We start from the raw sequence: 16076 nt of genomic DNA, 5'->3' as shown, positions 1-16076 counted from the left end.
GGGCAAAGGAACAAGGGACATATAAGTTGGGTGGCGGGCGCCTTGAACGGATGCGCTCCTTCAACGCTTGGCTGCGGGCCTGGACATGATGTTGGATGGCGTTCGATTAGTTGAGGGTGCTGAGCCAAGGTATCCGGACAGTGTTATTACACCGAAGGAAACACATCCCAAGGGGAGAGGGGAGCCTGAGCCTGAGCCTGAGTATGCCTGTCGTATCATCCCTAAATGTGTCCTCCGTATCGCCCAGCAGCTTCACGTGAGCATCCTGAACACCAAATATGTTCATAGTTTTGTTCCCATTTACCAGGGTCTGTCTGACCCACCACTCCCCACCGACCTAGGGGGCCTCGCGGAACACGCCGCATGTATCGAGTTCTACATCGTTAGCTTGGGAATATCCTCGCCTGCGAAGGGAATATGGTCTTATCTGCCTATTTGCGGTAAGCGGGATCCGCGGGGTCTGCATCGCATCAGCAGCTGAGCAGCTTGGGGTGGGAGGGCTGGGTTCTGGATTACCTTGCAAGTACTAGCAAGGCTCTAGTAGCGCACTCGCGAAAAGTCCTGGCTCTCCGATTGCACCAACGTGTGCAGGTTCAGGGTTATCCGATGGACTGCAGAAGAATCGAGATGAGTAGTGACACCCACGGTCAGAACAAGGTTTCAAATAGACTAATGCGGGGCCGATTTGGTCAACACACACCATCCGGCGGAAAAAGCCGAACAAGAATCGAAAGCATAGAAGCACGTTTAATTGGTTCACTACTTGAATCATATTCGGTCCACTCAAGAACAGCCGCCTTTGGAGATCAGGGACAGTGCGATGCTAGCCAATAGGCCTCCCGATCGCCTTGAGACTAACTAACACAAGCACGAAAGCCAAAAATGCGTGAGATTAGATTGGACGTAGCGTAGAATATCCAAACACTGAAGCCATTAACTTTGATGACACAGGATAGAATCGGCTGGCTTACAGCAATAATTCATCGTCACTAGATCATGCAGAAAATAGAAAGACACTTGTTGTAATGTAGGGATTCCTGATAAGGCAATCCGCTTACTTCAGCGGTTATACTCGCGAGACCAGAGGTAAGCTAGAAACTTTTTCTGATGATTTTGCTCAACGCACGTCTGTGCGTATTTATACATACACGAAATGTATTACAATGATATTATACGTAAAATAAACTGTTGCGCAAGCGCGCGTACGCAAGCACAGACTGGGCGGGAATATTCTGGCGATTTCCCACAGAATGCCCCGGAAGGTTCCGGTGACTCGTGACTTCAACAACACTTACGCTCAAACCACCAAATGGAACTCCGATGCAAGATTGCCACCATCGGAGATGCTGGCTCCCCGAGGGATGAGGCAATATCCCATATCCCAAGCCAGATCTCTAAGCAAACTCACAGCACCTCCGTCCCAATTTGTACCATTTCCCGAGATTCCATCGCGAGTTTCATGCGAAGCGACATTGAAGTGGGTAATAGGTCCCGCATCTCCATAGTCAACGGCGCTATGTGAGTTGTCTGGCACCGTAGGATTCCAATTCTCGCTGTAGGATACCACTTCATGGTCGGGAGCCGCTGAATGGAAGGCGGGCGCTAAGTTAGGGAAAATGGTCCTGCCAATGGAGAAGCTTGTCCCAGAAGTGGGAATATGGGCGGGATAAGGGGTGCCGACATGCAGCAGGAGTGCTTCTTCAACAGTTCTGACAGATCCAGATGATCCCAGCATAGAGGGTGGGGCCGCAGGAGGCGCCTCATTAATAACTGGCACGCCTCCGAGATCGTTTGTTGGCGGAACTTCAACGGACATCTCGTAAGCTAAAATAGCATCCACTTGATTTCCCCGTCCGTGGGTTGTATTTGGCAGGTCAGCTGCGGGGGGAATGATAGTGGCCATTGTCAGGATTTTCGGGTCAGCTTCAGGCTGAGTTGCTGCATCTCGGAGGCTCGATTGCTCCCATTTCAAATATGAAAGAAATTGTCGTGTCTTGGGAAGGAGTGCTATCGAACGAAGAGAAGAACAAGGTATGCACACAATGACAACACAGCAGAAAATGGGGACCCGTCACATACCGGTCTCAACACGCCGAGGATCGCTGGAAGCTAAAATCCTGATCTCCTCCAGACACTCCCGAGCTCTGGTCGATGTCTATAGGGATGTTATCCCTTCGTTCATCATACTGCCACGATGGCAAAAACGCACTCTGATCACATTGGGAATCTTCATTGTGCAACCCATACACTCAATGTGCATGCGTTGACATGCCTCACAGGAGTCAAGGTTTGGGTCTTGGACACATCCCTGGAGAGTTTTCAAGCAACATTAGGCAGAGCTCTAGTAAGCGGAGGCAGAAAACAGGCATAACAATTTGGCCAAGCGGAATATGCCTTGAGCGCCTTCCAAGCCGAGCATCCTCAATCAAGTGAAGCTGTCGGGTGTTCCTTGAGGTGGGTAAGCATCGAGGGATGAAGAGGGGACCGGTGTACGGGTTAAGATGGAATGTAGAGAATTTATTCGCGCCATGCTACATCGAAGAGCCCACCTTTCGTCTCAGTCGACAGACAAAACACCGTGAAGGCATGGAATCAAAATGGTTGGGAAAATAAGGAGGAGTACAAGGCCAAAGGGACCCATCTCTCAATTAAGTCTATATATCTCCGGGAGGATGGCGGAAGACAAAATGATGGTCATTGACAGCTTGAAACAGATCACCTGACATTTCAAATTCCTGCCGTCAACCGTCAGCCCCTCCATCATCATTTCTCAACTGATCCCCTCGTTGTCAGACAACTCTATGAGACGTATGGCATTTCTGGGCCGCCAAGTTTTTTCTACATTGTCTGTGGCTTGATGTTAGAATTCAATGGCTATTAGGGTGGCGGATCGGCCACCATGGGTTTAAGGTACGCTCCTTCCAGTGCCCGGAACCTCTGATACTCCAATTGTGATCCGCACGCGTGCGCCAACCTTAAACTTCACCACCTGCTACACTGATACTGTTGAATTTCAGTACGACGATTGGAGACGCTCTTGTGCTACTCGATCGCCGGAGAAGCTCTCGCAAACCGAAGCACGACCAATTCGCAGAACCCTTACTTTGATTTAGGAGTCACCCATAGCTCGGTGACGTGTGAAAAGTTGGATCATTCACGAATCAGCATCTCAATCCCGTACCACTGGCGCGATGTTTACCTCTGCCAATCCTACTTCTCCCCCTAACCAGCAAGCGCTGTCCCCTTTTGCTCCCCGCTTAATGTGCATGGGCTTCTTTTCAGGCCACATCATGACTCCACCGAAGTTCGGGATAAAACCTAGCCCAGTCAGGAGGTCCCGTTCTCGGATTGGGCGTTCACACGCAGGGTGGGAGAGCCAAAGAAGAGGCGACTGCGTTGTCCATATAGCCTCCACAGTCAGTCTTCCCCCTTTTCTGAACTCGCAATGACCTAACAGTGTGGCTGTTCATTAGAGGAACGTTCGCCATTCATATCTCTGATCGACCACATGCGAACAGGGATTGGACGCGTTCATGGTGGCATGTACATCAACTCTCAAACTTTGAATGTTTCCGAACGACTCGAAGTTTTATTTCCACTCCTGTTCCGCGGTATTCCTCTAATATGACCGCCCCGCTGTGTTGGATCTAAGGCCGTCTTCACATCACTACCCAATGAAAACTGTGTACATGTTGGGGTACCACCCGTACTCCTTTACTAACTGTGCCTTCGGTCTGCTGTGCGATATCGGACGGCACGCGGCGGATAACGATTCGCGCTGCTCTGAAGAGTGTTTATGGGTGATCTTTGGCTCGCACTACAGAAGCTTTCTACCAGTCAACTGAGATCTCATTGAGAGGTTATAGCTGGATGCTTAATGTGCAAAATTCGACTGCTTTCATTCTGCCGTGTTTCTACGGTCGAGGAGAGTGAATAGTAATCGCGATAACGGATGGGAAAGGGAGCAGCAGAGTAGCCGGCACTTGACGTCCGCCAGTTATCTTCTACTTCAGTGCTTCAATTTACATATTTTCGGGTAAGTATCTGAGTCAATTAAGTCCGTGATGAGTAATACTAGTGGTCGTACTTAGGCTGGGTCGACTACTTTTGAGCAGCAGCGGCATTCTTCGGGCTGCCAAAGAACTCGTTAAGGCATGGCTGCCTCCACGGGGCTCGTCAACTTTTCTCGGAATACAGCCAGTCACATATATCGAAGCACTGTCTTTTGTTTCGTCCATTCATAACCCTCCCAAGCCACCTCGTACGGCTTCTCTCAGTGCCTTGAAAGTCGTGTTGTTTGTTTGCAATCGCCACCTTATCCGTAAAACGCACAGCAGTTGGAACACAGTAACTGACCCATCCCGAAATTGCAGCAGCGCCGCTCAGCACGGTGAACAAAGTCACTATGGACAGGTATAGATTGATGGCGGCCTAATGATGTCTCGGGCAATTGTACCCAACGTCACCCTGATCGATGATCTACTATCGACAGTCCAATCAAGCCCTGCAGCGCAAGCGCAGACAACGCCATTCCATATGATAAATGATAGAATGCAACGTAAGTACGGATGAGATCCAAACTTGCCAAAATCAGAGTTTTTCCGTGCCTACATATCTAGGATGTGTCCGCGCTCGATCAAGTGGGCTGGCATCCAAAAAAAAATCACCATCGGCAGCAAGGGCCATTTAGCGCGGTTGGATAAAAGGCTCGGAAGATGATGGCCACTACGCATTGTTATCAATACGTGAGGGAGAGCAACACCATATATAGGATAGGAGTGACGAAATAGTTGGGGACCAGAACTACAACTTGGAATTCAGCATCGCGTGGCATTTGAATCTGGTGCCGGGATATTATCGTGACTAGTCAGCGCTTGGCCCGTCAACTCCGTGCGTCGATGGTTCAGCCTTTCGAGTTGGCCAGGAAGCGAATGTTACAAGTGATGTTATATAGTATGTATATCACGAACGTGCTGATGCGATCATGTGCGCGGCGCCCGCGCGCAGCCCTCGCGCGATCGCTTGAATACGCCATTCAGGCATACTTACTATAAAGAGAATTCGCAGATCATGTATTTACATCCCGCCCCACAGAACACGGCATGTGGCAAGAGAAACCAGGCATTCCATGGTTTGCGCGCAGAGAAGGCCGTACCAGTGAGAGCTGCCGATGAAGATTGCGTGATATATCACATCGCTGGAGTGGACAGGCACTGTTAGTCTAGTGGTAGGGGCAAGTCAGCAACTGGAGGAGCTGGCATCAGGCGTTCAATTGAGATGCGCTCAGCTGCCTAAGTTGGTAAGGTCAAAGTGCACTGTCATAATTGGTGGGACCAGTGCATGAGACGCCATTGCAAGTGCAAGTCGGCATCGGTGCCATGAGCTCGATATATTGGGTGTACATCCAGTTCAATCGTCCGATGTTTAATCACGATCAAGGATAGAAGCTAAGGCAATAAAACAGTGCAGGTTGGTTGAGCAGCAAAATTTGGAAAAAAAAAAAAAAAGGAACGGTAGGCCGGACAATGCGAGTGTAATCGCAGCTGATGCGCCATCTACGTTTCGAATCACTTTCGACGCGTGCGAGGATTCGGGAATGACATGAACGCTCAGGATTTTCCTCGGCAGAGAGAGCTGCAGTAGGAAAACTGCTCTGGGGAAATGACAAGTGACAAGTGTGTTGACCACCTTAAGAGCAAGGTAGCAGACATGAAAGCATGAGGGTTGAAAGCCAGTACAGTACGTTCATCGCGAGTCCATAAAAGCAATCGCCACCTACATCGATAATTCATGTCATCATTGAGTCGTGCAGAGAAACAGAAGGCATTTGACCTCAAAACCCTCAAACGAATGCCCCTATACAACAAGAGTACCACCATCGGGAGTGGCCGCTCTGCGAGGAACGAGGCAGTATCCCATACTCCAAGCTAGACTTCTAAGGCAACTCACAGCCAACTCGCAATGGCAATTCCCAGAGTCTCACCACGAGTTTCGAGTGAAGAGGCATCTGATTGCGAACGGAGCGCAGTAGATGGTCCCCGCAAGCTCATAGTTACCAGTATTGAGCGAGATGTTTGGTGTCAGAAAATCCCAATTTTCGCCGCAGGATGCCCTCCCTTGGACGGAAGTGGAGCTATAGGAAATAGACTCACTAGGGGAAGAGCTAGTTACAGGATTGAGAATGTGAAAGGGATAAGGGACTGAACCGAAATCCAAGAGGGATGATTGATCGATGTTTCCGACGCATTCGTATATGGCAGAAGGTGGGTAGAAGGCTGCAGGATCATTAGTAACTGGCACGTTTCCGGGTTCGTTTGACAGTGGAACTGTGATGGAGGATCCCTCGTTGGCTGAAATAGTCCCCGCTTGGTTGCGAAACGTAGGCAGGTTCCCAGCCTCTAGGGGATTCTTACGTCAGCCACGGGCTGACCCGTTGTATCCCCAAGGATCGATCGCAGATATGAAAGGAACTCTCGCGTTTTGGGGAGCAATGCTATTGAACAAAGAGAAATGGATAAATTATAGAAGGGGCGACAGCATACAGAAAGAGGGACGTACCTATCTCAACACACGTGGGGTCGCCTGAAGTCAAGTCCCCGACCTCCTCCAGACACGCACTCTCGAGCTCTGGTCGATGATACGGACCTTCACTACAATGGCGAACGCGTACCTTGACCACATTTGAAATCTTTATCGGGCAGGGGATGCATTCAACATGCATGCGGTGACATGCGTCACAGGACTGGCGATCTAAGGGCCAGACACATCCCTACGGAAGTTGTGAAAATGATGTTGAGCAAGAGACTCGTTTGGACTAGTCATGGTTTGTCGGATGGAGGTTAAAGGGCAGGTGCAACAGCCCATCCGAGGGCGCGATGCATCTTGACTGGTCTTATGATCCACAAAGTTGGTCTTCCTTCCCCATGCCAAAGTTTCGTGGCAGTGCGCAAGATGTAGCTATGCAAGAATGCACGTTTAGCGCCTTTGAACTACTCGATTGAGAACCTTCGGGCGGAGGCCCAGAGCGAGCAACCACTGAAGCTGGATAAGGATACCGGAGTAACATTTATATTCCGTATCGATAATCGACTAGATTCCTCCAAGAACGAGAGGCTCAGGCAGAGGCAAATAGGGCGAGTGGCAGTAATAATTGACGAAGGTTCAAGAGAGGTCCAGGAGGAAGCATCCCGTTGAAATCACAGGGTAAGGACAGAGTAAATCGTGCAAGCGGAAAATGTCGGAAGAGAGTATGTTGTAATGTTCAGGGACATCAATGTTTTGAATGGTGATGGCATGGTTTTCAGCGCTATTGAGCCCCTGGGTATCAAGGCATGAGATACAGCGGCTAGTGAGAACCCTGATTTGGAGAGCCTTAGTACTTATGGCTACACGACTTTGAGCTAACCGCTACGCGTCTATACGTAAGTGCGTTGCATTTTTAACTACTCCGGCACTGTTTACTAGGCGCCAGACCATCACTTTTGAGCTCAATCGTTGGCGCGTCTATACCTACGTCACTTGGGTCCAAGCATACTAGACGCTGCACCACTATGCTTCTTATTAAAGTTTTGTGATGAAATTTCGGCCTGAGACAATATTAATAAGAAGCGCATATTGTATGCTTGGAGTTGATAAAAACCCAAGTGACGTAGGTGCTGTATATATAGATGCCCAGCGGTTGGGGCTCATAAGTGCAGGTATACATCTACTTTAATGGAAACCGGTATCCTGCCCGATACGCGAATTTCGCTCCAAGTGCACCTAGTATGTCCACAGCGCCGGAGTCATTGGAAACGCAATTGACTTATGTATAGACGCGTAGCGGTGAGCTCAAAGTCCAAATGACGCGCGGTGTTTGAGTCGGATCCTGCTTGGCAACCGTAAATACCTGAGAGAGTAATGTATAGTGGTTGCTTCACTTTTGTTCCGAAATTTTTCCCACGGTGGGGTGCACATCATACTACTCATTCGCTGTGTCAGCATATTTACTCCCGTGGGTACGAATAATGCGCAAACAGTTTTGCCCTTCCCCCACCAAAAGCATACACACAGTCCCCTCTGGGTTGACAATTAGACCAGCTTGGTACCCTTGTTTTCAGTCACGACCAAGACATGAGGTACGGTCAAAACTGTACTAAACCAAACCTTAGTCTGGGAGAAAATCATTTACGTCTGGGCCGGATCTCGATCCAGTCCTTAAATAACAACTTGAGCGGCCTACAAGCTGCTTGTTTTTTTTTTGCCCATTCTCCCAGGCTCCTCGTGTGGTTATCTTCTGGCCGATCATGAACTCACCTTCCTCTTTCGAAGTTATTGTTCCTTGTCACGCACTCAGACCTGACGACACCGCTTGGATTCGTGCGCTAGAATTCAAGCTGAACCCTTATCTTCTCGAACCTTCGGCTAGCGCTTCCATTGCGATTAACCACTCAAGATCTTGGTCTTCTGTTCTCTCCGCTTAGCAAAAAAAAACCGCACAACCTAATTTGGTTGAATGTACTCAGCTGATTGACAATAATAAGCGCTAAATCACTAGCAGGCTACCTCTTAGGAAGAAGTTCCTTTATACCCCAGCGGAGGACGGCTAAAACTAGATCATCCTCATGGGCCATTCATCCAAATCGGGTGTGCGGTTTTTTTTTTGTCGCTTGCTTCAAGTATTGAACTCTGCACTGCTTGCCACATGAATCTGAAGCCGCACAGAGCGTTTACATTTAAAAACAGCAAAAAAGGATTTATTGCGCGTCTACTTGATCAGTCTGGATCGGAACACCGGGCCGGTGGTAGATGCAACCTGGGTCCTGTTCTACTTACCATTCGTCTGTTCGGTTGGGATGCGCGAAAACTGGGTTGTGAAGCAGGGCTAAGCATCCCTAGTTAGCCAGCGGGTGGATCACAACTAAACTCACAAGAATGCGCGCCAGAGACTAGGGAGCGGAAAATGGTTGAAGGCAGGTAGGGCTGTGATCTTCATCTTCAGCTACTCGCCGGCCCACAAGAGACTTTAGTTACGTGAGTCTCATGACCATCAATGCATTCTTCACTTAACAAGATCTGGCAACTCCTTCCCACCCCCTTTCTGTTCAATCGCTCCTAGTCCTTTTTCCCCGATCCCATAAGCGCCGTGTTGGTTTGTTGAACATGTGATGCACCCAGGCCGGAATTTGGAGATCGACAAGTCCGAGCATAGAAAGCCGTTTGGATTTTGACGTGCAAGCCTCAACAGCTAACCTGGTAAAACTGACACACATTTATGACAGCCCTTGCCTTTTTTGCTTGAAAAGAAATGGGCACGTGCGCAGACGATGTTATTAATAGCAGATTCCCACGGATTGTGGACACGAAAGTGGCCTTGGAAGTACAAGGTAACAAGGCAACAAGGAAATATCCCCTTTTCCCTCTGAAGAGATAATTTATCGTAACCTACCGGAAATAGGGTTTTAAGAGCCTACTTCTCAGGCCCGCCCCTGATTCATTCTTAAACACTCTGAGGTACTTATATATCCCTCCGCTCCTACACTTCACCAGTTATACTCATCATGCCTTCACGTTGTTTCATCTGTCAACTAAGAGGAAAGGTGCGTCCCTCTGGGTTCTCCAATAAGCGAGTAACAGCCCACCACAAACTTGATCCTCCTTCGGGCGCGTCCTCGGAGGAGTACAAAATGTCTTCGGTCGATCTAACGGTGCGACGCCTGCAAGGAGATACATGGCTTCTCAAACTTGCAGCGCAGAACATTGGGTCGATGTCATCTCCCTGTGACATGTTGTGACACATGGACCGACATAAACATTAATGACATTTTCTTCTACACCCATCTTCCTTGTAACGCGAAAAAAAAAAACTTGCTCATTTCGGTTTTTAGGGATGCATCGAGTCGACACATTCCCAATCCTGTGAATCTTGTCGCAGGATGCGGATTGAGTGCCTTGCCTGCTCGATGACAATTTCCAGTGAGGTCAAGGTATGTCTTCCGTCTATTGGGTTGATGGACTCGCTTGATAAAGTGAAAAATTCACAGACATCGGGTAGGGCTCAGGAGTGTGTGAGTGAGGCTAGAGGGCTGGCTGATCCCGGGCGTGCATGGATTGGTATGTAGGAAAGCCTCCTCAAAACAACATTCAACATCGTTCTCATGCTTCTCTATTTCTATATGTAGCTCATCTTCCACAGACTCGCATGTTTCTTCTGGACCTACACTCGACCCTTGAGGGTTCGACGGGTCAAAGCGCAGCCGATGAAGAAACCCCTACACATCCCATCACCACCCCACTGATGGCAACTCCACTTCATGCGCCTCATGTCCCAGAGATCCAAGCGCCTACTGGCTTTCCCGATGGTTCTATCACAGCCTTTCCAGCGAGCTATATTGACACCGCGTCAGCTCTTGATCGGCCTCCCTACGCGTTTCCCGTGGCAATATCCACGCAGGGTGACACCCTCGATAGAGAATCGCTGAATCTCCGAACCCAGACCTCATTTCCCGTATTTCCCGTTCAAGGTTTAGGTTTAGGAGCAGGGCCCTCTTCCATTGACTCTACCCTGTCCGACGTGATGCCACCCTTCTTCCATCATGCTGAGCAGTTTGCCGAGCCTTCCAGAGCTGGTCCCTCTCATATCGTCAATCCGGCACCGATTGTTGCTGCGCTCGAAACTCCTGATCGTCTACAGGACAGGTGGTCGGAGACGAACTCAAATGAAAATGATGTTGACTACTAGTTTCGAGGCCCGGCTCAGAAGATGGGATACCGCCTTGCCCCTCTCTGAGTTGACGTGGGCAGTGTAAGTTGATTCTTCGCCCTCACTCGATCTACCCAAGATGCTCAGAATTACTCAGTTTGCTCCGTGGTGTGTGCGTGACTGCGTTTCTAATACAATTCGTGTTGCCTGATCCCAAGATTTATTGCTTCTCTTCCCGGAGTCATCAGACTGAATGATCGAACGGCTGTTCCGAGGTCCGGGAGACATCTGAGTTATAAGGGGAGTAGGCAACCCTCCTCTGAGAAACAGTCTAGAAGTAGGAGGGTTCTATCAGCTCATCTCCCACCCCAACCCTTGTAGGCGGAATGGCTCGCTTGCAGGAGGGATATAAGCCCGAGCTGGGCCGATTATCCTATGTAACTTGTCGCAAAGACCATTTTAACATGCAAAAGAATTGCAATGTATAATTGAAGAGAGTTCTAGCGCTGTTGCCAGTGTGTATATGACTAGCTACCATTCTTCGGCAATCAGTTGCGAGCTGCCTAATTTGCCAGTAGAAGCATGATGTCAGGAGAGGAAGAAGCAGATAGTAACAACAGATGCACAAAAGTGGGATGTGGAACACCGGAGCAAATAGCGAGATCGCCATGATGTAAATCTTGTGAGCTCCCTGCATGAGCGCTTGATTACGTCAAAAATAAAAGTAATAGAGATTTAAGATAATAACTGGATTCAAAGAAAACTATCGGTTGCTCTCTCTGCATGCCATGTTGCGGGCGCACGGATTCAGAGACACGAGGCGATATCCGAACCTCTGGGTCAGGCCTCGGAGCCAATAGACAACAGACTGCAGCTTGGAACTCAGCATCGCGTGGTATTTGAAGCTGGTGCTGGCGGGATATTATCGTGACTAGTGAGCGGCTCGCCCGTCAACCCCGTGCGTCGATGGGCTCAGCATTTCGAGTTGGCCAGGAAGCAAGCGTTATATATAGCTTCTATGTATATCCATGTCACGAACGTACTCATGCGATCATGAGCGGCGCGCCCGCGCGCAGCCCTCACGCGATCGCTTGAATACACCATTCGGGCATAATTGCTACAAGGAGAATTATGAGAATTCGTAGATCATGTATTCACATGCTGCCCCACAATAATAGCGACATGTGGCCAGAAACATCAGGCATTCCATGATTGGCGCGCATCGTGTAATGTGGGGGGGCTAATGGTTAGGCGCGCAGATAAGTTCGTGCCAGTGAGGGCTGCCGATGAAGATTGCGTGATATATCACGCCGCCAGAGTGGACAGGCAGTGTTTGTCTAGTAGTAGGGGGCAAGTCAGCAACTGGATGAGCCATCAGGCATCGGTGCCCGTAGATGTGATAATGAATTCGGCCAGCTCGGGAGGCCATGTTGGAATGCGAGTCACATGATGGGCATTCGGCGCCTGCATCAGCGCTTGCGCATGGAAAACCCAAGAATATTATCGCAGAGTATAAAGCCGCGTGTACTAGTTTGTTTGTTTGTTTTATTCTGGATATTTAACCTGCAAAACTTCAAGGCTGCTCACACGAGCGCCAAGGGCAGGGGTCTCGAGAAAAATACACGCAAATAAAGTAAAAGTAACAGATAGGTCCGATCTGAGAACACTCATCCTTCTTTGTCCGACTGTATGTACTGGTGTATTACTTCTGGACTGCGAGTGAATCGCTGAATCGGGTTGCTATTAAAATATTAGAATTGTAGCGATTTACGCTAGCATGTTACTCTCAGTCAATTGTTGTTGAACTGATAAATTGAAACTAGTTACCTAGCGTGTTACGCTAGGGCACATGAGAGTACATGAGTGATGAGACAAACATGTAGAGAAAGCGGAGTCTCACCTCAGTCAATCATTGTTGAACTGAGGGAGACGAGAGGGAAAAATTGTGCACTGCTTTTATAAGCAGTCGCCTCAATGGCGCACTGACTTTGGTAGCAGGAATACCAAGAAAGGAAATACAACGCCGCAAGCTCAACATCACATTGTGAGTTGGCCACAGCACACTATAACTCCCAAGAAAACCAAGATTTTCAACATAAAATTAGATACTATTGCGCGTAACTCAGTCTCGTTATGGAGAACTAATATATTGAGATCTTTTACCTATTGCACGTAACTGTAACATGAAGATACAATGAGTTATGCGCAAACATAGATAGGAAAGAAATGGTATCACCTCAGTCTCGTTATGGAGAACTGAGGGAGAGACAAAAATTACAGCACCCAGCGTAACTTATACAATTGGCGATGTAAGACAAAAGAAATTGAGAGCGCGTGGTATCGCGGCTCTGAAACAAAAAGGGTATAATCGTTGTTAGCCACGATGATATTAAGTTAAAATCTCACAACTCCCCAACCCTCGCAGCGGCTCAGCTGTCGTCGATGAACGTTGATATTCCAACAGTTGCCATATTTGGAATGCCGCGTTTACAAAAGGCAGATATATTGCGCAGAAAAACTTACCTTCAAACAAATGCCCCTATACAAGAGCACCACCACCGGGATTGGCCGCTCCGCGGGGAATGAGGCAGTATCCCATACTCCAAGCTAGACTTCTAAGGTGACTCACATCAGCCTCACTCCAACCCGCAGCATTTCCCAGAGTCTCGCCACGAGATTCGTGTGAAGAGGCATCTGATTGCGAACGGAGCGCAGTAGATGGTCCCGCAAGCTCAGAGTTGACAGTATTGCGCGAGATGTCTGGCATTAGAACATCCCGATTTTCGCCGCAGGATGCCTTCTCTTGGACGGGAATCACTTGCTCAAGGAAGGAAGTGGAGCCATGGGAAATTGACTCAATAGCGGAAGAGCTAGCTATAGGATCAAAGGGATAAGGGACTGAACCGAAATCCAAGAGGGATGGTTGATCGATGTATCCGACGTATTCGTACGATCCCAAGGTGGAAGGTGGGTAGAAGGCCGCAGGATCATTAGTAACTGGCACATCTCCGAGCCCGTCTGCCAGTGGGACTGTGATGGAGGATCCCTCGTTGGCTGAAATAGTCCCCACTTGGTTTACCCATCCATGGGTTGTGGTCGGCAATACCACCGTCGGCGAAACGATAGTAGATGGTTGGGGGATTCTCGCGTCAGCACGTTGGATCCCCAAGGATCGATTGCAAATATGAAAGGAACTCTCGCGTTTTGGGGAGCAGCGCTATTGAACAGAAAGAAATGGATAGATTGTAGATGGGATGACAACAGGGTACAGAAAGAGGGACGTACCTATCTCAACACACGTGGGGTCGCCTGAAGCCAAGGCCCTGACCTCCTCCCGACACTCCCGAGCTCTGGCCGATTTCTACAAAGTTATTCTCAGTGCTTCGCCGATCATACGGACCTTCACTACGATGGCGAACGCGTACTTTGACCACATTTGAAATCTTTATCGGGCAGGGGATGCATTCAACATGCTTGCCGTAACATGCGTCACAAGACTGGCAACGTAAGGATTGGACACATCCCTAAAAATGATGTTGAGTAAGAAACTCGTTTGCACTATCGGATGATGGAGGCTATATATAGGGCGTGTGTCGTATATATAACGGGACCAACGGCCTCTGACGCGCGATGCGTCCTGACTTGGTCTTATGACACACGGAGTTGGTCTTCCTCATGCCAAAGTTTCGCGACCGTGTGGAACATTTAGCTAGGCAAGAATGTGCCTTTAGCGCCTCTGATGCCGAACGTTCTCAACCGAGTGAGGCCGTGGGTGCAGAGTGAGCAAACACTGAAACCGAATGAGGAAGGATACTTGTCCGGGTGAAGATGAACTAAGAAACAGACACACCTTTCCTCTCAGTCGACAGACAAAACAACGCGAAGGCATGGAATCGAAGTGCCAGTGATTGAACAACGCAGGGGAAGCGCGAGGCTGAAGGAATCCATCCTTCAAAACTAGGCCTATATATATTAAAGGGATGGAAACCAACCCGCTTGGAACATTAGGAATTATCGGTTTCGAGTGAATAAGTTTGATGTCCGCGCGGGGAAGTCGACGCAAAACTACCCAACTCCCAAGCCGCTAACACACCATTTCCCCCCCTTCCCCACTTCCCGAACCCAACTCATAGGTTCTTCCCGATGCCATTAGCGTCTATGTTGATCCATTGTTGGAAACTTCGAAGGAGTAGCAACATGAGACACGGAAAAAAAGGATAGGCAACGTGAAATGAACGCGTAGTGCCTTGATTTGCGAGATCTGACTTCTAGCTGCTAGGTTAGTTGTTTTCAATCGGAATCGAAAGCCTGCCTCGCTAAGTTACATGGAGAAGAGTGAATGGTTGTGAAGCACTTGGGAAGTGCTACAAAGCTACTCGAAAGTTGCCGCTTCTGGCAGAGAATGCGGGGAGACCCGATAGGGGGACTTTCCAGGGACTCCCGGCATTTCCGATTGGGTAGCTATGGGCGCGCTGAATCTTGATCTGATGTGGATCCCGTCATATGGATGGATGAACCAATCGCACCGGGGCCCGAGGTTCCCTTCCACGCCTCCATGCACACGACTGCACTCAGACAATACCCGCCCACCAACCCACCATCAATAATACAGTTCTCAGCAAATTAAATTACTCGCTCCAACCAATCAGCGTTCGCGATCTGTGGAGCGTGTCCGCGCTCTTTATATATAGTAGATTCTTTCTTGTTTACTTTATCGTGACTTGCCAGTCCTCAGCTCGCTTGCGCTGTTTTGCCTATTTTGCGCCGGCCCACGTTGGGCCATGTCCACTATCTTGGTCGGAACCGATTAGATAACCGATATTTTTCTTTGAATTCAATTATTATCTGATTAGGACCATACTCGGAAACATATTTCAAATTGAAGTTTACCAGGAACTTTCGTCCATACCTTAGCCCTCATAGAAGCCTGATCTAGTGATGTTGATAACCAAACGACATTCGGCCTTATTTTTTGAGGGCATGAAGACCAGAATACCTTTTGCAGCTCGAGATGTTTCCCCATGATGACTAGAGGGGGAGACACGGACCCAAGTACGCGCGCACACAATGTTTTTTAGATGAGTTCCATGGTGGTTTTTAAGTAAGAAAGAAGCAGGAAAGCAATAACCCCGCAATAACAGAGGAGGCAACAGCGAGCGAGCGTGAGTTACAGGCCCTGCTGCGCTGGGAGAAACACACCAAACGCAAGCGCTAGCAGGTCATGCTGGAGGCAAGTTAAGACCTGGCCACTTGGTAACCCATTCCGATCCATCAGCTCCGAGTCGCACGTGCTCGGCACCGGAAATAGGCCCATGGCCTCGTTATGACGTGGCGCTGTACAAGACATACATGATGGGTGTATTGTATTCGAGAAAAATATAGGTGCATTCATCGG

At 49.0% G+C, this 16076-nt stretch overlaps 4 protein-coding genes across 4 annotated transcripts; 1 reads left to right on the top strand and 3 right to left on the bottom strand.

Annotated features, from left to right (window-relative positions):
• Positions 1–818: 818 nt before the first annotated feature.
• Positions 819–2838, bottom strand: EI90DRAFT_2306228 (uncharacterized protein). The gene is made up of 5 exons (XM_039052853.1): positions 2550–2838; positions 2210–2308; positions 2080–2155; positions 1296–2007; positions 819–962 (listed from the first exon to the last, which is right to left on the bottom strand). Exons 1-4 carry the CDS (start codon positions 2586–2588, stop codon positions 1298–1300), a joined length of 924 nt encoding a protein of 307 aa, XP_038921519.1. The 5' UTR covers positions 2589–2838; the 3' UTR covers positions 819–962; positions 1296–1297.
• A 1302-nt stretch (positions 2839–4140) lies between these two features.
• EI90DRAFT_3038422 (uncharacterized protein) lies at positions 4141–4936 on the bottom strand. Its single transcript, XM_039058859.1, is given in 3 exon segments — positions 4141–4707; positions 4761–4865; positions 4881–4936. The coding sequence occupies 2 exon segments, from the start codon at positions 4832–4834 to the stop codon at positions 4608–4610; spliced, it is 174 nt and encodes a 57-aa protein (XP_038921518.1). The 5' UTR covers positions 4835–4865; positions 4881–4936; the 3' UTR covers positions 4141–4607.
• A 4482-nt stretch (positions 4937–9418) lies between these two features.
• EI90DRAFT_3038404 (uncharacterized protein) lies at positions 9419–11197 on the top strand. Its single transcript, XM_039058858.1, has 6 exons — positions 9419–9492; positions 9572–9578; positions 9867–9965; positions 10023–10092; positions 10161–10783; positions 10839–11197. The coding sequence occupies exons 3-5, from the start codon at positions 9915–9917 to the stop codon at positions 10718–10720; spliced, it is 681 nt and encodes a 226-aa protein (XP_038921517.1). The 5' UTR covers positions 9419–9492; positions 9572–9578; positions 9867–9914; the 3' UTR covers positions 10721–10783; positions 10839–11197.
• A 2023-nt stretch (positions 11198–13220) lies between these two features.
• EI90DRAFT_3012831 (uncharacterized protein) lies at positions 13221–14117 on the bottom strand (the record flags this gene model as incomplete). Its single annotated transcript, XM_039056595.1, has 3 exons — positions 13221–13898; positions 14010–14042; positions 14082–14117. 3 exons carry the CDS (start codon positions 14115–14117, stop codon positions 13221–13223), a joined length of 747 nt encoding a protein of 248 aa, XP_038921516.1.
• Between the last annotated feature and the right edge of the window lie 1959 nt (positions 14118–16076).

The sequence above is a fragment of the Cantharellus anzutake genome (assembly GCF_015039405.1).
Source record: "Cantharellus anzutake strain C23 chromosome Unknown EI90scaffold_6, whole genome shotgun sequence".
In the NCBI taxonomy this organism is placed as follows: domain Eukaryota; kingdom Fungi; phylum Basidiomycota; class Agaricomycetes; order Cantharellales; family Hydnaceae; genus Cantharellus; species Cantharellus anzutake.
Note: the sequence above shows the minus strand (reverse complement) of the source record. Positions and strands in the feature narration are given on the sequence as shown.

What these genes read in the sequence shown, in the direction of transcription:
- EI90DRAFT_2306228 (XM_039052853.1), bottom strand. Translation starts at nt 2,588, where the DNA reads ATGCCTTCACGGTGTTTTGTCTGTCGACTGAGACGAAAG. An exon ending in AGATTCCCAATGTGATCAGA is followed by an intron (nt 2,156 to 2,209) that starts GTGCGTTTTTGC and finishes ACATCCCTATAG; the next exon opens with ACATCGACCAGAGCTCGGGA. An exon ending in TCCTCGGCGTGTTGAGACCG is followed by an intron (nt 2,008 to 2,079) that starts GTATGTGACGGG and finishes TTCGTTCGATAG; the next exon opens with CACTCCTTCCCAAGACACGA.
- EI90DRAFT_3038422 (XM_039058859.1), bottom strand. Translation starts at nt 4,834, where the DNA reads ATGCCACGCGATGCTGAATTCCAAGTTGTAGTTCTGGTCCCCAACTAT. An exon ending in ACTCCTATCCTATATATGGT is followed by an intron (nt 4,708 to 4,760) that starts GTTGCTCTCCCT and finishes TCATCTTCCGAG; the next exon opens with CCTTTTATCCAACCGCGCTA.
- EI90DRAFT_3038404 (XM_039058858.1), top strand. Translation starts at nt 9,915, where the DNA reads ATGCGGATTGAGTGCCTTGCCTGCTCGATGACAATTTCCAGTGAGGTC. An exon ending in CAATTTCCAGTGAGGTCAAG is followed by an intron (nt 9,966 to 10,022) that starts GTATGTCTTCCG and finishes AAAAATTCACAG; the next exon opens with ACATCGGGTAGGGCTCAGGA. An exon ending in TCCCGGGCGTGCATGGATTG is followed by an intron (nt 10,093 to 10,160) that starts GTATGTAGGAAA and finishes TTCTATATGTAG; the next exon opens with CTCATCTTCCACAGACTCGC.